This window comes from Gnatocerus cornutus, chromosome 4, assembly GCF_029298725.1.
Source record: "Gnatocerus cornutus isolate USDA-ARS CGAHR chromosome 4, icGnaCorn1.1, whole genome shotgun sequence".
In the NCBI taxonomy this organism is placed as follows: Eukaryota; Metazoa; Arthropoda; class Insecta; order Coleoptera; family Tenebrionidae; genus Gnatocerus; species Gnatocerus cornutus.
The window spans coordinates 5,906,652-5,931,414 of NC_142236.1; the positions used below are offsets into that span (position 1 = coordinate 5,906,652).

Sequence of the window (24,763 nt, forward strand, 5' to 3'; positions counted from 1 at the left end):
GTTAGTCGATCACGAAGTTAGTCTGTAGAATTAAAGAATATATATATATACCATCTAAAGTTTGTGTCAATCCTCTTCAAAATTCGACCGGCCCAAAAAGGAGATAAAAAGAACCATCACATTAGATTCTCTTCATATTTACATATTTCCTCAGATCCTCTGGATAATCTCTTCGTTCTGTTTAAAATTTTCAGATCTCCTTGGATTGTCTGATTTTCTTGAATTCTTTTTAGACCCACTTTTCTAAATTTGTCTAAATTTCCTGCAAATTATTGTCGAATTCATAATAACAGCCTTTTTATTTTCTTTAAATTTTCCTTATTTATATTTTCATAACGTTGTAGAGTCTTGTTAAATTTTCCAGATTTTCATGAGCTTTTTCTTTCAATCTCCAAATTCTTTTAGACATTCTTTGGAATTTCTCGATTCTGTGAACATTTTATTTAGATTTTCCTTAGAATCACTATATTTTCTTTGAAGCTTTTAGGTTTTCTTTGAACGTATTTTCTCTATTTTCTTAGACCCAGCTTACATTTTATTGTTCTTTGAATTCTCGCCCGAATTCTTCTTTGTGTTTTTTGGAATCCTTGCATTTATCGAATTCTTTAGATCCGTTTTAGATTCCATCTTCTATTCTTGATTTTTAGAAATTGTAACTTTAACATCTTTTCAACTTAATAATTATTCACTCACAATTTTAGTTAAGAACAATATTAAACAATTAGACCCAAAAAATACTTCAAAAAAGTGCAAACTAAATTTCATTCGATATGTGTGTACGACAAATCGGGAAGACGTGTTGGCAACACCTGCCTTGAACCAAAAAAAACTGATTTATTTTTTAAACACTTAAACGAACTTCATTAAGTGCTTAAATCTTTAAATACTTCTAGAAACTCGATGGATATAAATCCAAACAATGGTAACTTCGTTGATAAAAGTTGCAATAAAACATGGGCGGAAAAATTTTCACCACTGCTTTCAAAAATTCGTTTTCCTTCAATTAAAACCGTAATTACCAACAGATTTCCATTATAAAATCAAAGAAATTCTAATTATTGTCTTACCATTTATTATCTTCTCACACTTATTTTCAATTACCGGCACAGTTACAGTCTCATGTCTTCACTGGACCGAAGACGCAACAAAACCAAAATAACAAACATCCGACGAAAGCGTAAACAAAAACAAGAAGAATGTCCCCCAAGTTCGTGGCTGCCGATGAATGAACTTTACCAACACCACACAAGAGAACAACTGACTGGGTTATAAATACATTAGACTGTGAATGTAGAGGTAGCAGACCAATGCGATTGCGTCTTCCGATGGGGATTCAACACTTGTTGCATTCTTTGGAAGGGGGAGTGTGGGAAAACACGTGCCAGGAAATCATACAGAGCGGTCTCAGGTGAGAATGTTAACAGATTTCATTGTAATTCAAAGAGTTTCCGGTCATCTGAGGCTATTAAAAAACGGTATTTGGTTGATATTACCGGAAAATTAGGAAGATATTGTCAAACAACTTCAAATAGAAGCGTCACTTTGACTTTTAACTTTTGAAATCTGTTTTTGGTGCTAAATCTAAGATTTTAAAATATAAAAAAAGCGCCTGTTGGTTATGCAACCAATAATACTTTGAGTTCTAGTGGTTTTAGCTGTCAGTGTCACCTGTCAATTCAAAAGTGAGGTTAACTTTCTTCCCCTCGTGTTATCATGGAGTACATCCAAAACTTGCCGCCCCCGGAGGCAACGAAAAACAAAATGTAAGTCACCCACCCCCTCGTCACGACTTCATTTTCTCCTTTCAGTCTTTGTTGCGAGTGTGGCACCCCCATCGACCCCAACCCCTCGAACATGTGCGTCTTGTGCCTCCGCACCCGTGTGGACATCACCGAGGGCATCCCCAAGCAAGTCACCCTCCAGTTTTGTAAAGGGTGCGAGCGCTACTTAAATCCACCCTCAGAATGGGTGCACTGTGTATTAGAATCAAAGGAGCTCCTCTCGTTGTGTTTGAAGAAGCTCAAGGGGTTGAGTAAAGTGAAGCTTGTTGATGCAGGCTTCATTTGGACCGAGCCGCATTCTAAACGAATTAAAGTCAAGTTGACTGTCCATGGGGAGGTTGTTGGAGGGGCTGTCTTGGAGCAGGTTTTCATAGTGGATTATATAGTGGGGCACCAGATGTGTGATGATTGCCACCGGTCGGAAGCGCAGAATTTCTGGAGAGCGTTGGTGCAAGTCAGGCAGAAGGCGGAGAATAAGAAGACTTTCTTCTACTTGGAGCAGATGATCTTGAAACATAAAGCTCATAATGATACTTTGGGGATCAAGCCAATACATGATGGTCTTGATTTCTTCTACGCCACTGAGGCGCATGCTAGGAAAATGGTGGACTTCCTATCGGCCATGTTACCGTGCAAATTCAGTCATTCCAAGAAACTCATCTCTCATGATATCCACAGCAATGTGTACAACTACAAGTTTACTTATTCCGTTGAGATTATCCCAGTTTCGAAAGATAGCTTAATTTGTCTTCCTAGGAAACTAACGCAGCAATTGGGAGGGATTTCCCCCATTTGTTTGGTTTACAGGGTAACCAACTCTTTGCATCTGATAGACCCGTCGCGTGCGCAAAGTAAGTTGTGTTTCTCGGTTATTAATATATCACTAGTGCAATACAAGACTTTTTCCAATCTTGCCAAAACTAAAAATTAAGACAGAAATCGGAATAATTTTGAGCAAAGCTTGGATATAATGATGTCATAACAGCCTTACATGCCATAAACTATCTCTGTGGCAGTGACGACACTCATTACTTCTCTAGTGTGTTAATGGATATTTGTACACGTACAATGTTTTCATGTTTTAGTTGCTGAAGTTAATAGTAATGTCTACTGGAGGAACCCTTTTAACCCCATCTGCAACCCCAAGCAATTGGTGGAGTATGCCGTGATCGACATTGAACCCATCATGGATAAAGACAGGAAGACCTTTCCAGGTCAGGGGGCGATTTCGAATAAGCACGTTTTGGCCGATATATGGGTTGTAAGGGCCTCAGAGTTAGGAGTCAACGATAATACTGTACATACGAGGACGCATCTGGGACATATTCTCAAGCCAGGGGATTACGTTTTAGGGTTAGTATTAAATATTAGTTCATTTTCTCACTGGAAAGTTTTTACGTAACTTTTTTCATGTTGGTCGCTCTGAGTTGTAACAACTGCCATATGCAAAGTCGCCAATAGAATTGCAGAAAGTACCAATTTTAAACTCTTTCGGCGGTCTCTAGATCTTTCTTTCAATTTTATCAGATTCTTCAGTTCCGTTGTTCTCATAATTGATTTTTCTAATTTTTTAGAGATAAATTTTTTAATTCTTCAGGAACCTTTAATTTTTTTCAATATTGTGGAAATTCTTTCGATTTTATTCTTTAAAATCTCTTGATACTCTTTTCTATTTTATTACAATTAAAGGTTTAATTGCATTTTTACTCCGTCGCTTTTCGTTTAATTTTGACTTTCTGGAGATGGACTACTATACATTTTTTGGATTTTGCGGGTTTTTTGGATTGTTCGTAAGTTCTCAATACTCTTTCCTTTAGATTCTCTAAATTCTCCTCAGATTCTTCTACGGAGTCGTTGTTTAGACTCTCTAATCTTGGGTTTTCTAGGTCTTCTCTAAATTTCCTGTAGCGTATTTTTAGTTTTACTCAAATTCTCTCTGGAATTTCTAGATTTCTTCAAAATTGTATACTTTTTCAACTTGCCTAAGGCTATAGTAGTTTGGGGGTTTTTAAGCGACACGTGCCTCCTAATAATTCATGTTTGCCCGATTTGACCTTGAAGAAAAGTATCAGGTAGCTGTCCCGTTATTTACAAATCAAAATTTTCGTCTTTTGTGAAGTGGTTAAAATAGCATCTTTATATGAGAGCTAAATAGCATTAGCTCAATTGGAAAAGTACAAATACATTATATTCTCATTTTCTCTAGGTTCTGTTTAGTCTGCATTGTCTTTAGATTCTTCTTCGATTCTATAATGTTTTTAAGACTTCTTAGATTTTCTAAATTTTCATCAGATTTTCCTGCAATTCTCAAAATTCCTTTTAGATCCTCCTTAGGATTCTGCAGAGAATCTCTAGATTATTCTGTTTCGATTCAGTTTAAGTTTTCTACATTCTCTTTTAATTCTTAAAGGCTCTCTGTAGCTTTTGTCTAAATTGTCTTCACAGTTTGAATTTTTGAAGGTTTTCTTCAGATTTTCTAAATTCTCTCTAGATTCTTAAATTTCCTGATTTCTGTCTACATTTTTATTGAATTGGATGGAAATTCTTCTTAGATCTCTTGATTCCCTTTGGATTTTTTCATATAGTTTTGATATTTTCTACAGTTTTTTGTTTTCACTAGAATCTCTAAATTCTTGGATTTTTTATGCCATCTTCTACCTATATTGAGAAATCTAAATTTTGCTTATAATTCTTAATTCTGTTTGCATTTAAATAATTTTTTCAAAAGATTATTTAAAAAGTTTATTTTTGAAGTACATAAATAATTTGTTTTACATAAAGGTCAAATTCTCTAATTTTTGTATCCTCTTAATAATTCTCTTTCAATTAGCTGTAATTCTTCTTAAATGCTCTTTATTTTCTTGAGATTTTGATTAATATTTCTACATTCCCCTTGAATTTTCTAGATTTTATATCAATTTGCTCTAGATTATGCATTTTTCTCTCCCGATTCCTGATGTTTCTTTAGATTTTTTCGATTTTTTTAAATTCTCTAGAAGTTTCCCTAGCTTTTATGTTTTTTTAGGATTTTGTAGATCTGGATGGGTAATTTTGATTTAGCCTAGATTTCCTAATAGCTTCTCTTTAGAGTTTCTTTTGATTCTCTAATAACAATCAGTTCTTTTTAGATTAACGTTAGAACCTCTAATTTGTGGTGATGTGATGTTGTGGATTTTTTGAGATTTTCCTCAGATCCTGTTAAAATTTTGTAGATTTCTGTGGGATTTTTTTATCTTGATTTTCTCTAAAGAGTACATAAATTCTCTTTGAATTCTTCTCAGACCTTTTTGATTCCATTAAAATTTTGCCTTAGATCACATAAATATCTAAATTTTCTCATTCTTCTTCGATTCTTTAGATTTTTTTTATATTATTCTTGGTTTTGTTTAAACTTTTCTCGTTTTTGTTTACGGTTTGTTAATAGTCTGTAAATTTTCTATAGACTTTAGATTCTTATATTCTGTTGATTTTCTTTAGATTTTTTAAAAATTTCCAACATTTTTCTCTAGTTTTTTATTTTCTTTAGATTCTCCAAATTCTGAGATTTTCTAGATCTTCTTTAGATGATTCCCACACATTTTCTCTCTATGATTATTGGAAGACCACATAAAGCAAGTTTTACACAAACCCTATAGTCTTTTTTTTAATCTTGTAAAATGATTTTGCATTTTATTTTGGATTTTCGATATTCTCATTTGATCTTCCCAATGGCGATCAAGGCGGCGATGTTTCTGACAGACAGAGCTACCAACACACGTCTGAATTTCATAGACTGCTGACAACCGATCTTAATTCAATCTTTTGGTTCAATTATGACAATAAAGAGGACCGATTTGGTCCAAAAATGATAAATTTAAACAGAATAAAGCCTTTTTAAACTTACTTGCAACCTAGAGAAGACGCGCAGTCGCTGCACCAAACATAACCTCAACGAAAACGAAATGTGAGTTCCACAGGTTTATCTGTGCATAAATAATCACGAGAACTGTTAACCGAAAGTTTAACAACACCACTAAACTTGAATTATCGCATTTTAAATTCAAACTTACGAAATACGTCAACGATTTTGGAACGACACTAGCGCCACGGACGGGCACATTTCAAAACTCGCGTCGGTAAAACACCGGATTACACTACAACAAAACTACTGTTTTATGTAGTTTTAATCAAATTTGCACTGCAGGGTTCAATTTTCCGTGATTTTTTGTTAAAAGCTCATTTTTATATGAATTTTGCTACAAAAAACTTCACTTTTTTGGAAATATTCAAAATTCAAGAAGACTGATTTACACCAAGCTATTTTTTTTCTTCAGCTACAACCTGGAAGACAGCAACATCAACGACACCAACTTCGACAAACTCGACCGGAACAACGTACCCGACGTCGTCCTCGTCAAGAAATTCTACGATAGGAGCGAAAGCAAAAAACGAAGGTTCTGGAAGTTAAAGCATCTCACTGAAGAAGAAACGGCGTTTGTCACCGATACCAGAGACTACAATGAGTTTTTGGATGATCTTGAGGAAGACCCTGATTTAAGACAACATGTTAACATTTTCAAAGACAGTAGCAAGCAGATTCCTGTCGACTCCACGGATGAATCTGATGAAACCGTGCCGAGGATAACGTTGGCGGAAATGTTGGATGATTTGGTAATTGAGGACGTTGAAATGACCGATGCTTAACTGTTGTAAATAAATATTGAAGCTGTTGAATAAACAAATGAGTTTATTTTCTGCGTTGCTATCATTGCCCTCTGACACTTTGATTACGAATGTAAAGGTCAAGTTTTCAGTCTGTTGGTAACCGAGAAGTCGTCAAGATGCGAGCTCTTGGCTTTTTCTTCTTAATTCTAGTAATAAATACAGTTTTGGTACTCTCCAGCGTTTCGTACGAAGGTGAGAAGTGATGAGTAAATTTCAATAAAGACATGACTTCATGCAGATCTTCCGGAGACGATTTCAAATGAAGTCGAGACACTGCGAACAGGTAAAGTCTCTCATTACCTCACCAAAATCGTTGGCCAGGTGAAGAAAATCAAAGACAAAAAAGTCGCGAGTGACGTTTTTTGTCAAACTTGTGACCTGGTCATCGGACAGATTATCAACTACCGGCTTGGTGGTGCTAACAAAGAGTCCATGGTCAACTTCTTGCAGAAGTTATGTCAAGTTTTCACAGACTGGGGTTCAGTTGCTTGCAAAGGATATGTAGGTATTGAAATGGTAAGACTCATATACCCAGTGTCCAAAGAAAGTGACGATGGTTGTAGGACACTCTCCTTTATATCCTTGATAACAGGAAGGATCTAGAGCCTAGCAGGATCTGTGGGATTTACTTTCAATCAAAGGGGTGCATCGACCCCCATGCGAACAAATGGGTGGTAAATATCACCAGTTTGAGGCACAGAAGGAGACACCACCACGTCAATCGAGTACGAAACGTCTAATTTTTATTTGTAAGGTGATTTTGATGTTTTAGCACCGCGTTTCTGATGCAGCCCCCTTGAAAATCCTCCACTTGACGGATTTTCATTACGACCCCTCGTATACCCCTGGGAGCAAAGCCGTGTGTGATCTTCCCCTTTGTTGCGAGGGTTCCAATGGGAAAGCTACAAACGTATCGCAGGCGGCCGGGCAGTGGGGGGACTATCATGTCTGTGATACTCCTTGGCACTCCATTACTAACTTCACAACTTATTTGAATAATTCTTCGGTAATTAGTTTTTATTGTTAAAAATCAGAAGGAACTGAATGTGTTTTTAGGAAAAGTTTGATTTTGTTTACTATACAGGGGATATAATAAGTCATAAGTCATGGGAAACTGATAAAGAAGGGAACACTGCGGCTATCAAGCAGTTGTTTAAACATTTTAATGAGACTTTTAAGAATATCAAAGTGTTTCCTATTCTGGGGAACCATGAGCCGCATCCGACAGATTTGTGAGTATGATACTTTGAAAGTCCTGATTTTTTAAGGGGACATAGCTCGTTTTGCTCGCTATGGGCACAGAAATTCTCGGAAATGTATACAGCTCCCTTCGCTCGCCGTAGACAATTGTGATCGGAGACTTATTACAGGGAAATTGCTCGGTTTGCTCACTAACGAGAGTCTAGAACACTTTAAGAGTTCCCAACTTTTTAACCCTTTAACTGTTATAAACGTTATGTACGTTTTAATATTTTTCTCGTAAACTACAAAAAATGAAAATTTGAAATTTTGGAAATAAAAATTAGCGAATAAGACAAACCGAATGACAATATATATAACAGAGGTCATTACATCCGTCCACTCATTAAAAAGTTAAGTTGGCAGTCGCTAGCGATTTTTATCAATAATAGTTGGCAGCAATAGCGTTTGACCTTGATCCAACTGTGGCATGCGTAGAAGTTAATCGTCTTGCCAAACATTGCGAGAATCTCTATTGAAATCTTTCTTTTACAGCAAATTGTTAATTAAATATTGATTAATGCACTCAACTTTGACAACGTGTTAACCTCAAAAATCGCTACATTCAACTTTCCCCTAATTTTCTCCCTAAAGGTGGACTGATAGCAATGAGCCGCACTTTACGTATTCGGTTTTGCCGGAAGTAGTAGTTAACTTGCTTATTTAAAATGGAACACCCCATATATTATTGCATTTTTAGATTCTACATTCAAATTAAGGGTGACTTTATGTAAATGTCATATACTTAAATTGAACCATTTCAGAGATATCTTGATTTTTGTAAAAAAATTGCACAACAGAAGTGAAAATTTTTTTCCGAGATAAGTAGCCTATATCTACCTGTTTGAAAATCGCCACGTTAATTGCAAAATTAACACAATACAAACGTACAATAAAATTTTGCGTTAACTTTATGTATTGGACACATATTTCTTGCTAAAAATACGGAAAAAAGAAGTGTTTTTACTCTTTTGTTTTTTAAGCATGCTTTGGAATCGTGACAATTCAATTTTATGTGGATCTTTTGTTAACAAATTTGGTGGTCTAACAGAAATAAAAAATTCTCAATAAAATATAGGGTGTTCTACTTAAAATAAGCAAGTTGCAAAACCGGAAGTGTCACGCAAATATGAATCCACTTTTTCGATTCGTCTTATCTGCTTACTTTTGTCCCCAAAATTTCAAATTTGTAACATTTGCATTTTCTGAGAAAATTGGCAAAACGTACATATACGTTTACAGTTAAAGGGTTAAAGGGGTGTAGCTCGCTTCGCTCGCAAGGTTGTGCTCTCCATACCCAGCAGCAGTTGAAGAACTTTGTTAGGGGTCTTGGTGGTAACTTTAAAGGAGAGACAGCTCTCTTGGAGAAATTCTTGTTGAGATATATAGCTCACTTCGCTCGCCTCTGGCAACCGGGATCAAACTTATTGCAGGAAAATTGCTAGTTTAGCTAGTTCAAGACAGTAAAAAAACCCTGGGGGCTCAGGACTTCTTAAAATGATATAGCTCGCTTAGATCGCAATCTTATACTCTCCATATCAAGCAGTAGTTGAACCGATTTGCTAGGGCTCCTGGTGGAAAGTTTTAAAGTGAGATACAGCTCGCTTCGCTTGCTAGAGATGATCGGGAGGCCCTTGCAACTTTGAGAGAACTACAGGCATTGGGGGGCAGATAGCTCGCTACGCTCGCTAAAGAAAATTCCAATAAATAATCGGAGCAGTTGTTACATTGCCCTTGACCTGACTGACCTGACCTGACCATGGAAGTTTTTTAAATAAAACAATCGTCAAATTTATTGCAACACTAAGTTAATTTTAATGGAATTATTGTGTAAAAACGACCCATTGGGTATTTAAATTGTCTTCTTGAAGCAATAAAGCAAGAATTTGGCCAAAAAACACATAAAATTTTAAAACATGTTGGAATCACGTCAAACTTGGGTTGCAACATCTGTCTAAGCTGAAGTTTAATTATTTATCTAGTTGGCGGTTCTTCTGTGAACGTATGTCTGGATATCTGTCATTGCCTAATTTCCTTCAATTATTTGACGTTTAAACGTGAAGCTCAGACACACGTCAGCAAGGTACCGTACCATCCGACTAGATAACTACTAGACCCGCCCCCACGTTAAACTCCACCTTTTCTACAGTTGGAGCTACGCCCCTGGCAACAAAACCATCACCCCCGCCATCTCCACCCAATGGGTCTTTGACCTGATGGCATCAGAATGGGCGAGGTGGCTCCCTTCCGCCGCCCTCGCGGATGTTAAAAGAGGAGGTTACTACACAGTCTTAGTACGTCCCAAACAGCGCATAATAGCCCTAAATAGCAACGTCTGCTTCGTCAGTAACTTGTAAGTAATTCCACAACATAAGAACCAAAAATGACTGTTTTTTTCAAGATGGCTGATATATGAAGATGAAGATCCTTACGGACAACTGAAGTGGTTGGTCCAGACTTTGGACAAAGCTGAGAAAAACAACGAAACTGTCCACATTTTGTCTCATATACCACCAGGAGAACTGTTGTGCCTCCAGCAGTGGAGCAACCAATTCCGAGCGATCGTGGAACGGTACGCTCCAATCATAGCCGCTCAATTCAATGGCCACACCCACTTGGACGAACTCCGCCTATTTCGGGATGTGAATAACACGAAGAAAGTCATCAATGTGGCTTTCAATGCTGGAAGCTTCACCACTTTTGTTGGGTTCAACCCCAATTATCGCACATACGACGTCGATGCAGATAATTTCGTAAGTATTAACCAATGGTGAAGTTAGAAGGAAGGTACCGCCTCATTCGCCATTAACCAATCAGTGGTAAAGCGCGGTGCCGCCTCTTATAACTCTCATTTTGTATTAACCAATCAGTGGTAAAGTGCCGCCCTCTTATGACTGTCATTTTCCAGAGAGTGCTAGATTACAATCACTACACGTACAATTTGACGGAAGCCAACTTGAATCCCACCAAAAGTCCCGAGTGGTACAAACTGTACTCTTTCAAGGACGCGTACGGCTTGAAGAACATAACAAATGAGAGTCTGGAGGACTTGTTGGTGCGCTTGCCTAAGAATAAGACTTTGTCTCAACAGTACTGGAAGTTTCAAGGGCGCGATAGTCCTGTGTTTTTAAAGCCTGGATGTGACGATTTGTGTTTGAGAAAAGTAGTTTGTGGCATAACCGCAGTGGAAACCATTGAAGCTCTTCAGTGCCAACAAATCAAGAAGACGAAGCTATATCATCACAAAATGGGCGTGTAACTTTCGAAATAAATAACATTTTATTTCACTAATCAACTAGTTATTGTACAATTATTTTAATGGTATCCACTCTACTTCTTTCTTTTCAAAAATCGTTTCTTTGGGGAGGTGGTCCAACAGTCTCATCTACAAATCAAAATTAGCACAAACTTCTTGTTGGTAGACAACGTTTCACCTGTTTCCTCACGTATTTGACTAAAGTTTCTAAAAAGACAGGATCTACTTCTTTTTGTTGATAAAACCGCCTCCACAGCGCCCCCGCGAGTATTGTGTCGTCCCCTTGCAGTCCCTCGTCGTAGGCTATGAGTGCCGCCTGTAACTGTTCCGCCAGTTCCGCTACTTGTTCCCGGGCGCTTACAGGGTTCGACTCCTACAACCCCCATGAAGACAAATATGTGAAAAATAGAATTTCACCCGAAGCTGAATTAGGGCATGAGAAAATATAGGCCCCTTATGAAGGAGATTTTTCATTGATCCTCTTTAACTCTCTCTTCTCTAGAATTTTATTCTCTGAGTTTCAATTTTGAATAATTTTAAATTTAGATTTCTCTTCATTCTAATTTTCGTTTTAGATTTTTCTAGTATTCCCGATTCTGTTTCAATTTTCTAAATACTTTCTGAATTTTCTGGATTTTTCTAATGAATTCTCTAAAATTTCTTTGAATTCTTTTTGTTTTCCCCGATTTTATCTAAATTCATTTTAGATTTTATGTGCTTTCTCTATTTTTCCAAGATTCTTTAATTTTATACAATTCTTTTGAATTCTTTCAGATTTTCACATCTCTAAATTTGCGTTAAAACCTTTGAATTCATTTTTGATTCTTTTTAGATTTTCTGAAAGCTCTTTAGATTCTCTAGATATTCTGTTTATTTTCATGAGATACGAGTACTTCTTACTTTTCAAAAATCGTTTCTTTAGGGAGTTCGTCCAACAATCTCATCTACAGTTAGAATAGATTTTTCTAAATTATGCAAAATTATTTTGAATTTTGTTTGGATTCCTTAAAATTTCTTTAATTCTGCAAGTATTCTATTTCAATTCTCATTGGATTTTCAAGACTTTCTAAACGTAATTTAAGTCACATCCTCGGTTATGTTTGCACTTTCTAGATACTCTCCGAATTTTCTAGATTTTTGCAAACTGCATAAATTCTTATCGATTTTTCTCCGAATTCTATAAATTTTCTTTAATCCTTTTTACATTTTCCTCAGATTTTCCCTCGATTATATCTAGATTCACTGTAGATTTTATCTGCTTTCTCTAGATTCTCTGAATTCTCTTTAAATTATCTCTATAAATTATGTCTAATTTTCCAAAGATTTTCTAGATTTTGCAGTGTTTTTGGATTCCTGAATTCTCATTGATTTTACATTTTATATTCATGAATTCTAAAGATTCTTTGATTTGATATACTTTTCATTTTCAGTTCTCTAGATTTGCGTCAAATTCTTTTAATTTATTTTAGTTTCTACTTAGGTTTTCTGAATGCTTTTTAGATTCTGTACATCTTTTTATTTTGTCTAGATATTTTAAATTGATTGATTTCGTAGATATTTTAAAGTAAAGTAAAGTGTAGGTTTGCCTCAAATTCCTTAAATTCACTTTAGAATTTACTTAAATTTTATAAATTCTAGATACTCTTTTATATTTCGCTCGGATACGTTTATTTAAATTTTTTAGGTATTCTGTCTGGATTTTCAACATTGTTTATTAAATATGCAAAATTATTTTATTGAATTAAATTTTCCTATAATTCTACCTCGATTCTCATTGGATTTTCAAGATTGTCTTTAGAGAGTTCTTTTTAGATTGACTTTAGATCCTCTAGATTTTCTTTAGAATCGGTACAATTTTTCTTACAGTTAGATAAAACTTCACTTTCGTTAGATTTTGCTCAAATTCTGTTTTTTTTAGATTCTTCTTGGATTGTTTTTGGTCTCTGATTTTAGTTTAGTATCTATATTTTTTTTGAAACTTATAGATGCTTTAGAGCTTCTAGATTTTTTCAAAATCTGTCCTCAAATTTTCTTATTATTTTGCTTTCGTTGTCTTCATATTATTCTCCTCCGATTCTCTAGACAATCTCACAGTTTTGTTTAAATTTTCTAGATTTTCTTTAGATTTTTCCGTAGATTATCTATATTTTCTTCATGCTGTACATACCTCTCTTTGTATTATTTAATTTGTTGTACATATTTTAGATCCCCTTTAAATTTTCCTTCTATTTTCGTTTTTCATTGTATTCAAATAAAACTTAAAATAAAAAAAACTGCAAAGTTGGGACTTCGCACAGCGCGCTCTCTTCCAAATCCCCCTCGTACTCACCCCTCCAAGTTGCTTGATCCTCTGCGCGACGTCGTTCCACAGCGCCTCCACCAAATAGTTCCTCAGGTGCCTCCCATCATCTCCTTCAGCCATGCCCCGCGCCGACAACATCCAAATGTGTAATTCTGTGACAACAAACCATGAATAAAAAGTGTCTGGCAGATTCAACTCTTGGAAAAAATCAATATAATCGACTTTATCGGCGATTTTTTCGTAGAGAAAGTACGAGGCGGCCATCACACGCTAAAAGGGCTCAGTCAGATCGGAATTGGGGGCTTCACTTACCTATTTACAGTCTTATGAATGTTGAGAAAAGGAATTTTTTTCAGTACTCTGGTAACGAGAGACTCATCTTTCTGAAATTGTTTGGTTTCAACACTTGAGACCCCGCGGGTATGACACAAAGGCATTGTCACATTTCGACGAAGTCTGTGAGACCTCGCGACCGAAAATTGGGGCTAAAATTTGAGGTTAAGTCGAGATTTTATGACAAGTGGCACTCACCCGGGCCTGGCGAAGAGTGAGGTAACACAATCGGGACACGTTCATGTTGTTATGGTCATTTGTCGTGAATTAATGAGGCGAAATGAAAATTGTTTCGTAAGAACAAGAAAGTGAGGTTAAGTTGCCATCTGTCATGCGTCATGTGCAAGCGCTCGGTTTCCACTAGGGTTGTGACAACCGATAGCTTTCTTAGAACCACAAATAAGGAGCTATTTTTAATAAAATCAGTCGTCGGGAGAGTCAAAGTTGGGCAAAGTTATTTGTTTACAATTCATTTTGTTTTGTGGTGTCTCTGCTTTTTCGTGCCATTTTTTGAATCAGACCAATAAACATTTGTAGTGGAAATCGAAGTTTTGGTGCAACATAACCTCAAATGCGGCCCGAACTCGAAAACTGTTTGAAATGTTCTCATGATATCAGAGAACTGTGTGGTTTGGCACAAACACGATTTGAAATGGAAGCGGGTTTGTGTTTTTAGCGTGCAACACGCCCGTCACTGAGGTAACCTCAAATATTTGACAGTGACATTGACATTTGAGATGAATTAAACCGTCACAGATTACCACTCTGTGGCGTTTTTACCACCATTCTCGCCTTCTTGTAGGTGTCGTGATGGATGAAGATGATTTTAGTCAACCAAGAAGTCCGTGTTGTGTGAAAAAAAATTGAAAATGGTACCTTGTTCAAATTTGGCGCCCGGTGTGGACCAATCAGAGCGCACAGATGGCGCTCTGTTTTATTTATTTTTTAATAAACAAGATTAATAAAAAAGGTAAAAATACAATCCATAAAATGCTGTGGCACATGAACAAAAACGAGAAAATGAAGAAATAAAAGTAGTGAAAGAAAACACGTGTGAATGACGATAACGAACAAACATCAAGAGAACTGGAATTGACAGCTGAAGAAATAAATAAAAATGAGTAAAGAAAATGTAGAAAATTTCGATTATAATAATGTTTACGTGAAGACAGAGCAACTGAGTGATGTTGAGATCGAATATGAAGAAGAAGAAGTGGATTGTGATATTGTCAAACTTGAAATCAAAACTGAGATTGAAGAAAGCTCAAATAATCTTTTTGACAGGTATTTTATTTGTTTGAACTAGTGCTACCAAGGGGGCTGTTGTACTTGTTGCATTTGGGAACTAAGACGAGCTTTGCTTATTAGAACTGCATGTCGGCAGCTTAGTTAGACCAAAAGTGGTAAGATGACATCTTCAAGAACTATTTGTTTACTTTTAGATAAGATGAAATATTTATTTCTAGATATTTTAAGACTTGAAGAATTCCAGGAGACAAAACAAATGACATGGGCGCGCTAGGAATTGAAAAAAAAAAGATTTTATTATATACAGGGTGTCTGAGAAAATTATTGCATGAGGTGCTCTAATCACATTAACATCAAAGTTGTGCAATGCATGATTAACAAGCTAATCTAAATAATGCCAAATTTTCAACAATTTATCATAATTATTATAAAAATTTGTAAAGATCACGATGTCACTTTATGTAATTAAACTCGCACACTGATTAAACGCATGCGTGTTATTTATGACGTCATGTATTCTCTCCGTGACGTCAGATATGTTCTCCCTTACGTCAGATATGTTCTTCCTGACGTCATGTGATCATTTGGCGATTGCTGACATTTGATTGGTGGAAAAACCATCACATGTCACTTTAACTTGATGTTAAGTATTTGATCGAAATTAAAGATTTAACTTAGCTTCTGTAAACCGGCCCTATATGAACTGCGCATACGTGTTGTTCATGAGATCAAGCATATTTTTCATTACATCATGCTTATTGTTCATGACATCATGCATGCTCTCCATGACGTCATGCATGTTCTCTACGACCTCATGCGTATTCTTCACGTCTTCATGCGATAATTTTGGGTAATTAGACTTGCGGACTGTTGAAACATCAATTTGGCTTTCATTTAACAAATGCACAGACTGATTCAGTTATTGTATGAACTGCGCATGCGTGTTGCTTATGACGTCAGCGTGTTCTCCATTACATTATGCTTGTTGTTCATGACGTCATGCATGCTTTTTATGACGTCACGCATGTTTCCATGCGTATCGTTTACGACGTCATGCGATCGTTTTATGTTATTAAACTCACGGACTGATGCTTATTGGTCATGACGTCAGGAATTAACCTAAAAACCATATAATGAATCCTCACCTTTTTCAGGTGTTCGCCGCCCCCCGCCCCCCAAGAGACTGACTCCCCCTTGCTACCCGTCAAGGAAGAACCAATCAGTGAAGACCCGAACAAAAGCTTCCGTTGCACAGTCTGCCCCTTTCGCACAAAATGGAAAAACAGTCTTCGTGGCCACATGAAAACGCACAGTTCCCCGGAATTCGTCAAACTCTACAAGTGCAAGAACTGCTCGTACAAAACCAAGTGGAAGAACTACTTGGCGAAACATATCCGCATTCACAGCACTCCCGAGTGTCTGGATATGTACAAGTGCACGATCTGCGAGTTTCAGACAAAGTGGAAGACGAGTCTGAAGATGCACATGTCGATACATACAGTCAGGGATACGAAGTTGAAGATCTATAAGTGCACAAAGTGCTCGTTTGAGTCGAATTGGAAGCAGTACTTAAACAGGCATTTGAAGAGTCATCTTCCGGAGAGTCTGCAGAAGCACAAGTGTCCGGATTGTGCCTTCCAGACGAAGTGGAAGCAGTACTTGAAGGAGCACATGAAGATACATTCGGCGCCGCATACAGTGAAGACGTATAAGTGCGCCGAGTGTCAGTTTGTCACTCGGTGGAAGCAGTACTTCAAAGAGCACGTAAAACGACACAGCAATCCGAAGAGAAACCGCGTATGGAAATGCTCGGCGTGTATCTTCGAAGCTGAGTCGAAGTTCCTCCTGGCTCAACATCTGAAGAAGGTCCATGATATCATCGATAAAATCGAATACTTCCAATGCTCAGAGTGCGGTTTTAAGACGCGCTGGAAGCAGTACTTGAAGCGCCACATCAAACTTCACGATGAGAATGCCAGTTATAAGTGTCCGGAGTGTCCTTTTGAGACCAAGTGGAAGAATAGTCTCATCGGCCACCAAGTCATCCACAGCGAGTCGAAACTAGTTTCGTTGTACCATTGCAACATTTGTACGTTCAAGACCAAATGGAAGAACAGTCTTAATGGGCACATGGCAATCCACAATCCTCCAGAGAACGTCAAAATGCACAAATGTACAGAGTGCTCTTTTGAATCTCGAAGCAAAACGTACCTCAAGCGCCACATCAAACTCCATGGAGCCGCCGAAGAAGTGGAGACTTTCACATGTAATCAGTGCCAATTCCAAACCAAATGGAAGCAGTATTTCAAAGAACACGTGAAGAAACACGTGTCGCCGGAGCAGATCCCCGTTTACAAATGCCAAGAGTGCGAGTTTGTCACCAAGTGGAGGCAGTACTTCAAAGAGCACGTTAAAAAACACCAATCGCCAGAACTCCTGAAGCAGTACGCGTGCGACGACTGCGAGTTCACCACCACGTGGAGGCAGAGCTACCGCGAGCACGTGAAACAACACGACGTTCCGGATAAAGTCTACAAATGCACGAGTTGCAAGTTCAAGACTAAATGGAAGCAGTACTTCCGGGAGCACGTCAAGAAACACACCAATCCGGACCTGGTGAAGATGTACCAATGCACGATTTGCTCTTTTATCACGATATGGAAGCAGTACTTCAAGGAGCACGTGGAGAGACACAACTCGAGTCAGATTTACAAATGTGCCAAATGTGATTTTGAAGGAGAGTCGAGGTACTACTTGACGAAGCACATGAAAGAAGTGCATTGTCAGGTGGAAAAGAAGGCCTTTAAGTGTGAGAGGTGTGGGTTTACCACGATGTGGAAGGAGAGTTTGAAACTGCATCTGAGGATTCACGTTAGCGCGAAGAACGCCAAGTTGTACAAATGTTCAGTTTGTATGTTTGATACGAGGTGGAAGAGCAGTTTTAACTCGCACATGAAGATGGTGCACAGTAAACCGGAAGTTGTGAAGAAGTATAACACGAGGCGCAGTAAAGGAGAGGACGACGAGGAGAAGGAGGAGGAAGACGAAACTGAGTGCAAGTAGAGATGAGATTATTTATAAGATATATAGTTTATGTCGTTATATAAGCAAGTTGTACGAATCTCTGTGTCTAGGAACATATCTTAAACTTGACAGTATATTGTTTTTATTAACCATATTGATGTATAGAGTGTGTTTGAAAAAGATTGGGTAAGATTGTTGAGATTATGTGAATATATTTGAAGAAAAGTTATTTTGATTAAATACACTCTGTGCATCGTGCAAGTAGAATAAAAGTATTAAATACTACACTGAGTTTTTTTTTTCATAAAATTTCCTCTTTAAGTTGGTAGTTCTGTTCGTCATTTAGCGTTGTCAAACATTGATTATATGGAACTTATGACAGGTTTAGTAGCAGTACTACCAACTTGTTCAAGTGATGCAAAGGCTCTTGCATTAAATTGCACATTTAGTTACAACTACAAATACTAAACAATTTTACTACATGTCTACAATTAAGATTTCCGATCGTAAACTGCATATTTGGTTCACATAAATTAGCATTTATACTCAAAAAAATGAAGAGATGGTTGTTTTGGAGATATGTTCGTTTGCACAACTAGAACAAGAACTGAAATGTTTTCTTCTCAATGGTAGGCACATCACCCCTTTCTGAGAAAATAAACTTTTTACGAGGCTTGCCGAGCGTTTCTTGCATTCATTTCTTGAAATTATTTGGAATCTTTTAGACTTTAGATAAAATTTGAATAGATTTTCTGTGTTATCTTTTTTTGATTTTCTCCATTTTCGACTTTCTCCACTAATTTTTTTATAGATTTCCTAGATAATTTCTCAGTTCGGTTTAAATTTTCTCGATTTTTCTTGAATTTTCTACATAAATTTCTATAGATTTCGCAAGAATCTTTACATATGAAACCGATATTTACGTCACCGGAAAAAGTATAGGTATATGCTATTTTGTTTAGTGGATTTCTTTCTGCCAACCGTGCGTAACAAACCAAGGGCACAATATTTTTTACACAGTTACCGTTTTATTTACAACTAATTGAACCGTGCGTAACGAACCAAGGGCACTTCAAAGTCTGTTTTATTTAAATATAATTCAACCGTGCGTATTAAATCAAGGGCACTCTTTTTTTAGTGAAATCAACCTTTAGGGCGAGCGCAGCGAGCAAGTAAAGTTTTGACATACCATCAATAAATAGTTATTGTTAAATTTTAACAATTTCATAAAACAAAATATTCTACGATCGTGCAAATAGTAATGTTTTTTGAATAAATTTTGGATAAAAAAATAGCCGTTTAATTTTTGCTTATTGTTAGATACGACAAATTATCTATCAAATTTTATTTATTTTGTCATTTGATGACAGATCATTTCAAATTAGAAATGGAGAATAAATAAAACATTGTAAGATACGCGTTTAAAAATTCTTTTCATGACATTTATTGCTCATGCAATCAAGAATGACTTTTTAAACTTTTATCTTAAATAAGTACAAAATTATAACAAACGTAGTTAATTTTTAATCCTAGTTGTTTTAATTGTTCGCACATTATTTGTTTATTCTTTCAAAAATAGAACGATTGTCGCTCAAGTCAAAAATGCAAAAGAAAGAAAATTTAAAAAACTTCTTGGTTAAATTTATTATACACTTAAGAATGAGACTTCATTTTGAATGATTCGAATACCGTCTTATGCAAAATTTCATTATTGTTTTTGATCTCTATGCGATCAACGCTTCGGTGTGGATCTCTCACTATTGAGCGGAAAACATTTCACTACTTATTCTAGATGAGCAAACGAACCAGTACATATCCCCAAATAAAAATTTCTTCTTAAATTGTTTCCTTCATTGCGTGGACTAATTTAGTGGTTAAGGTATCGATTTTTAGACTTTTGCAGACCATAGACAATCGATATAATAGAGCAAAACGTTTTAACAAGCTGAAACAAATTCTGAAATAACTAATTGTTAAATACAATATTTTTTCTATACCTCTGCGCCAAACGCGTAGTTGACCGAAATGTTTTCAGAAAATTCTATCTTCAATGGTTTTGACGAATTTGTGAGGAACAAAAGGTACAATTTCTTGCTTTTAGTACTCCAATTGTACCATTTTATTTCAATGAGTTTCTGGTAAATTTCTGACGACTAAAATAAAATGACTGTATAAGTAGTATAGAACGCGGGGTTCTGGGACACTTCATAAAGGTCATTATTCGTTGGGGAAGAAGAAGAAGAAGTCTTCAGGGGCCTCTGGTATTGTTGGTCAATTCCGGAGGCTCCTAAAGAGGTAGTTGATCTGGTTGGCGTTACCAGAAGTTACCAGAAGAAGAAGAAGAAAAAGGGTAGATTGAAATGAGTGAAAAAAATGTAATAATGTAGAGCCAAGAAAATGAATAAAAACATGTAAAAATGTAGAGCCAAGAAAAGGACGTTGCAACAGAGTGAATTTTTTTTTCGAAATTGCTGGATGCGCCGGGCAAAAATAATATGAAGAAATTTTGGTAAATACTTACAATGTCTTCGATTCCTTGACCACTAACTGTTGCCGCCACCAGTATGTTAAAGACCACAACTGCAAGACAAGATCCTCGGAAAACTCCTAACTCCAAAGAGCGATCTTTCATCTAAAAAAAATGGATGTGTTCTATCTGTATTTCTATGAAGTTCATCGAAGTACAGATTTGTTTAAAGAAACCGCTTCAACCAAGTGTGTCATGAGACATGGGCCGTTACGCTCGACTGTCTTAAGAAACATGTATTTTATACTGTTTTTATTTTCAATTGTCGCATTATTTTAACGCTTTTTTAGAAAAACGTTTCAAAATGTGCAATTAGGGACATTTAAGTTAGTGAAACATTATTCAAGTGTCAACTGTCATCAGTTGACGTTTATTATTGGATTAATTTCATAGGTTTGACATGCAATTGACAGGAGTACCAACACACAAAACAGTGTTTTAAGGAGCTTTTTAAAGCATCGCTAACTATTAAAAATCATTAAACATTAAAAACACGTTAAATGATACGAAAATGTTAATTTTGAGAAAATAATGAACTTTAAAGAAGGCAAAAGTTTTCATACCTAATTTGGAAAAAAGATATTAATTTTTGAATTCAAATTTTGTTATACAAATGTCCTTACATTCATTTGGAACCAACCGATTATGTCAAAAACCCTTCGTTAAAAATATATTTTTTTAGTTCATTCAGGATGCAAAGTAGAAAATAGTTTAATAGTAAATAGTTTATCCACTTTTTTTTAAAACGACTTGTCGCACTGTCGCTGTGTTTGTCGTGGTTAAAACTCATTTGTGCTACTATAATCGTCTTAGAAAAACGTGTAGTAATGTATTATTAGTGACTTTACTCTGACAACAAAATCGTGCTAAAATGAGATTTTTAATTATTTCTCATTACAGCACGATTTTTGGTGCCAGAATAAAAGTTTAAAATTGTTTAAGAATAAAGCTTGCTTGAGTATGACAGATAACGTTCTAATGACGCAAAACAGAAATGAAGATTTTACTGTTTTCGCCATATACGAGTATATAAAGTTGTCATTTGCATTAGAGAAATGTCAATCTGGCGTATTGCGATTTTTTGAATTTATTTACACTACCGCTCAAAAGTATTTGCCCACTTAAAAATATTATTAATTCTTTTGCGATTTCGCGGATATTTCTGCTGATTCTGTGATAAGCGATAATCATTGCACGCGTTTCCACACCTAACTTAACTTTCTTCAGCATTTCTGTACAAAACTGTCACAAATTTTTTGACAAAAACTTGAAAAACAATAAACTTCCGCAACCACAAATTAAAGAAGTTTTGTTGTCAAACACCTTCACGATATTAAAAAAACGATAAACGTCAATCAACACTTTCATTTTTACATTTATAGGCTGATGGATTGTAAAAATATGTGAAACGATAACTTTTTCAAAATTTCTAAAAGTACAATAAAAAATAAAAAAAATTAATATTTTCTAAAACATCAAAAAAAGAAAAAAATTGCTGTTAGCATCAATGAAGTATACAGGGTGGCCCATCTAAGACTTTCGGGCTCAATATCTTTGTCATTTATGAACGGATTTTTCTAAAATTTAAAATATAATTTCTTGAATAGTTAAGGATGATGTGACATTACCAGCGTCATCCTTGTCTTAAAAATGTTAATTTTACTTGTCTTATTTTAAATTTTAATTAGTTAAGATTTATGTCATTTTATAAAACATCAATAATTATCCGAGTGTGCCAAAACTCAACCGTCTAGCTAGTCAAGTTGCCGAGAAAAAGAGAAAAAAGACCCTCAACATTTCCAAAAGATGCAAAATCATAGTCGGCTATGAAAAAAATAATTTCCCACGCCCAATTTTGGACATCCCTGCGTTCGGTCTGTCAATAATCGCTGACGTCAGTGACGTTCTTGACATTTGTAATATTTCTCATTTGAGGTTATGTTTACTTTTGAGCATGATGATAAAAATCATTGATTTAAACTTGCGCAGAACGATTTATCTCGATCTTTTGAAATTGGAAACTAATCACAATGCATCAGGCAACGTTTTGGTGCAAAAAATGCGTAGGCACAAGGAAATGTGAGTGAAAAAAACTTGTTGAAAGTTGGTAATCACCAGAAAAATGATTGCAGCATGGTTCGCTATGAGCTATGAGGTGCAACTAGAATTCACGACTTCTTTAGAAATGTCACTGGTTTATTGGAAATGGAAATCCAGTATGCAGTGAAGCGATTTGACTCATTTATGATTGCATTTACGTTAAAACAGTTATTTCAGTTATGATGGAGACAGAATTAGATGGATTTCATCCTTTTTCAGCAAACTTCTTTACTGCACCTATAAAATGTATGGTACTAGATAGTTTTAACATTTTTCTTTTGCTTAATAATGTCATTAATCCAAAGTAGATTAAGGTCGAAGCTCCAATATCTGAACTGCCGTAGTCAAGAGGTCAAAATTGGTTCACAATGTCACAATACGTATGAAATCTAGGACGTAGTGCTGCTATCGAAAAATGCTGGTGCAGAATTGAGCTATGAGCCATTTGTGCGCACTAGCTTGTACCTACAAGAGTGTTTGAATCACTTGATTTACAAGTGAATGTCGGTATAGTTGGTATGCAAAAGTAACGAAGAATGCTGTATCGTTGAGTGGCTTAGAACCTACAAGAGCAACGGCAAAGACAAGCTTACCCATGTCAAAACGGAGTTTTATGGTATTTAGTGGCTATGCGACTAATAAATTCGTATGTTTCAATTATGATTTGTAGAAACAAAGTCGAATCGACAAATGTAGGCACAATTCTGCACACTTTCAAGACCGCCATGCTAAAAGGTGTTATCATGAAAGTTTTTTCAAGTCCAAATTGGTCGTACAGTACCATTAATATTCCGTTTCGAAAGATTAGCAAATGAAACTTTGAATAGGAAACCAACTAATGATACCAAGACGTATAAGTAATATAGAAATCAGATACATGTACTTACCGACAACTAAGCGGTTTTGGATCACCAAAATCGCATAATAGTGAGTTACATTTTCTAAGGTCATTGCAAATTGTAGGAACACTGGAACACTGTTTACATCTGATATTTCAGATTCGTGTTTTCGAACTGAATATGGTGCATGATGTTGCCAGTTGTATTTGTTGCTTCAACAAACCTTGCGAACTACCTAACGATCTAGGACCACTATACCCCCTCTATTATCATATGAAAAATGTGCTTGCACGGTATCAAGACAATTTCTCACTAAGAAAGAATAACGAGTCAAAGAAGTAGTGCAAGAAAAAAATGAAACAAAATGACAATGAACATCATTTATAACTGCGTTCTAATGAAAATTACACACATGATATTTCTAACAAAGTATCGTCGGTCGACTCTTTCAATGGGATAATTCTTTAAACAACCAATAAATAACTTGGACGACTGAAAAAAGACGAACAAGACTGAAAATGATGCAGTACTTCAACACGGACTGTTACTTTCAATATTGAACCTGTTTTTTCTCAATGAACCGCCAAAAGATGCAAACATGTAAAGGACTCTTATTGACACCCTATCGTACTCTGCTGCAAGCATTAAGAACGATTGCAGAACGTTCTGGACGGTGTTGTTGACCACCATGAACGACTATGCCACTTGGATTCTTCTAACATGGGTGGATATGTTTGACGGACAGTAACCAAGCTGCTAAAAGTGCAAAACCCTGCTTGTTGATGAATTCGATGAAGAGTCGCCGCAACATTACATGGTAAGTGTTCAGCGAAGAAAAATGACTAGTATCATCGAAGCAATTGTTCCAGTTGAAAGCGACAAGCGATTTGCTCGGACCAAGGGGCCTCAAATTCATTCTTCGCCATCACAGAACATATCCAAAAACTTATGCTGCCCCTAATTGTTTGTGTCCATTTCGTTACAAGAAAGTTCAAGAAATGAGTTGCTAGTAAAAAAAAGCCAAATCTCATCGCATCGCCAACAAGCAAAATGACAGCGATCAAACGCTTACAATATTCCAGCATTATTTGCACTTGTTATAAATGTTCAAAGTACAGACACATGTTGTAACAGTGTAAATATCTGATACATTTGTAAATTTTTGTACATTCGTTCATTACTATTGTAGAAAATATGGTGTTACATTGCTATAATTGTCACTGGTATAGTTTATTCACTGTTAAAACTTTGTACCTTACAATAAAATACCTTGTAACAAATTATTTGTTAATCAAAGTAAAGTAGTTTCCTGAAAAAGGACGAAATCTTGTGATCATCTAATTCTGTCTTCATCATAAATGAGATTACTGTTTTAACGCAAATGCAATCATAAATGAGTCAAATCGCTTC

General features: G+C 36.0%; 5 protein-coding genes and 1 long non-coding RNA gene across 9 annotated transcripts in view; 4 read left to right on the forward strand and 2 right to left on the reverse strand.

Moving 5' to 3' along the window:
• The window catches only part of Tsp66E (Tetraspanin 66E), a 31,382-nt gene extending 30,087 nt beyond the window's left edge, over positions 1–1,295 (reverse strand). Inside the window, exon 1 of the mRNA XM_088033698.1 lies at positions 1,068–1,295. The gene's annotated coding sequence lies outside the window, so the exon portion shown is untranslated. The remainder of the gene's footprint in view (positions 1–1,067) is intronic.
• A 22-nt stretch (positions 1,296–1,317) lies between these two features.
• Nmd3 (60S ribosomal export protein NMD3) lies at positions 1,318–6,515 on the forward strand. The gene is made up of 5 exons (XM_088033697.1): positions 1,318–1,408; positions 1,647–1,763; positions 1,809–2,632; positions 2,867–3,134; positions 6,095–6,515. The coding sequence occupies exons 2-5, from the start codon at positions 1,714–1,716 to the stop codon at positions 6,462–6,464; spliced, it is 1,512 nt and encodes a 503-aa protein (XP_087889823.1). The 5' UTR covers positions 1,318–1,408; positions 1,647–1,713; the 3' UTR covers positions 6,465–6,515.
• Positions 6,516–6,558: 43 nt separating this feature from the next.
• On the forward strand, positions 6,559–11,015 carry LOC148176244 (sphingomyelin phosphodiesterase-like). Its single transcript, XM_088033695.1, has 8 exons — positions 6,559–6,677; positions 6,724–7,001; positions 7,049–7,210; positions 7,258–7,491; positions 7,542–7,717; positions 9,874–10,077; positions 10,126–10,477; positions 10,633–11,015. Exons 1-8 carry the CDS (start codon positions 6,602–6,604, stop codon positions 10,981–10,983), a joined length of 1,833 nt encoding a protein of 610 aa, XP_087889821.1. The 5' UTR covers positions 6,559–6,601; the 3' UTR covers positions 10,984–11,015.
• Uqcc1 (Ubiquinol-cytochrome c reductase complex assembly factor 1) lies at positions 10,981–13,984 on the reverse strand. Its single transcript, XM_088033699.1, has 5 exons — positions 13,814–13,984; positions 13,603–13,767; positions 13,310–13,552; positions 11,159–11,353; positions 10,981–11,109 (listed from the first exon to the last, which is right to left on the reverse strand). Exons 1-5 carry the CDS (start codon positions 13,856–13,858, stop codon positions 11,035–11,037), a joined length of 723 nt encoding a protein of 240 aa, XP_087889825.1. The 5' UTR covers positions 13,859–13,984; the 3' UTR covers positions 10,981–11,034.
• A 203-nt stretch (positions 13,985–14,187) lies between these two features.
• Positions 14,188–18,172, forward strand: LOC148176246 (uncharacterized). 4 transcript variants are annotated; one of them, XM_088033691.1, is made up of 3 exons: positions 14,188–14,277; positions 14,418–14,899; positions 16,018–18,172. In XM_088033691.1, the coding sequence occupies exons 2-3, from the start codon at positions 14,733–14,735 to the stop codon at positions 17,924–17,926; spliced, it is 2,076 nt and encodes a 691-aa protein (XP_087889817.1). In that variant the 5' UTR covers positions 14,188–14,277; positions 14,418–14,732; the 3' UTR covers positions 17,927–18,172. The 4 variants fall into 4 exon arrangements, with proteins under 4 accessions (XP_087889817.1, XP_087889816.1, XP_087889818.1 ...); XM_088033690.1 differs by having other exon boundaries at positions 14,225–14,314; XM_088033692.1 differs by lacking the exon at positions 14,188–14,277 and having other exon boundaries at positions 14,806–15,018; positions 15,063–18,172.
• A 5,649-nt stretch (positions 18,173–23,821) lies between these two features.
• Positions 23,822–24,379, forward strand: LOC148176247 (uncharacterized). Its single transcript, XR_015769988.1, has 2 exons — positions 23,822–24,170; positions 24,223–24,379. It is a non-coding gene; the product is annotated as an uncharacterized LOC148176247 (long non-coding RNA).
• Positions 24,380–24,763: the final 384 nt, after the last annotated feature.

What these genes read in the sequence shown, in the direction of transcription:
- Nmd3 (XM_088033697.1), top strand. Translation starts at nt 1,714, where the DNA reads ATGGAGTACATCCAAAACTTGCCGCCCCCGGAGGCAACGAAAAACAAA. An exon ending in GAGGCAACGAAAAACAAAAT is followed by an intron (nt 1,764 to 1,808) that starts GTAAGTCACCCA and finishes TTCTCCTTTCAG; the next exon opens with TCTTTGTTGCGAGTGTGGCA. An exon ending in CCAGGGGATTACGTTTTAGG is followed by an intron (nt 3,135 to 6,094) that starts GTTAGTATTAAA and finishes TTTTTTCTTCAG; the next exon opens with CTACAACCTGGAAGACAGCA.
- LOC148176244 (XM_088033695.1), top strand. Translation starts at nt 6,602, where the DNA reads ATGCGAGCTCTTGGCTTTTTCTTCTTAATTCTAGTAATAAATACAGTT. An exon ending in GACACCACCACGTCAATCGA is followed by an intron (nt 7,211 to 7,257) that starts GTACGAAACGTC and finishes TTGATGTTTTAG; the next exon opens with CACCGCGTTTCTGATGCAGC. An exon ending in ACGTCGATGCAGATAATTTC is followed by an intron (nt 10,478 to 10,632) that starts GTAAGTATTAAC and finishes GTCATTTTCCAG; the next exon opens with AGAGTGCTAGATTACAATCA.
- Uqcc1 (XM_088033699.1), bottom strand. Translation starts at nt 13,858, where the DNA reads ATGAACGTGTCCCGATTGTGTTACCTCACTCTTCGCCAGGCCCGG. An exon ending in TTCTCAACATTCATAAGACT is followed by an intron (nt 13,553 to 13,602) that starts GTAAATAGGTAA and finishes GAGCCCTTTTAG; the next exon opens with CGTGTGATGGCCGCCTCGTA. An exon ending in TCAAATACGTGAGGAAACAG is followed by an intron (nt 11,110 to 11,158) that starts GTGAAACGTTGT and finishes TTTGATTTGTAG; the next exon opens with ATGAGACTGTTGGACCACCT.
- LOC148176246 (XM_088033691.1), top strand. Translation starts at nt 14,733, where the DNA reads ATGAGTAAAGAAAATGTAGAAAATTTCGATTATAATAATGTTTACGTG. An exon ending in TCAAATAATCTTTTTGACAG is followed by an intron (nt 14,900 to 16,017) that starts GTATTTTATTTG and finishes CACCTTTTTCAG; the next exon opens with GTGTTCGCCGCCCCCCGCCC.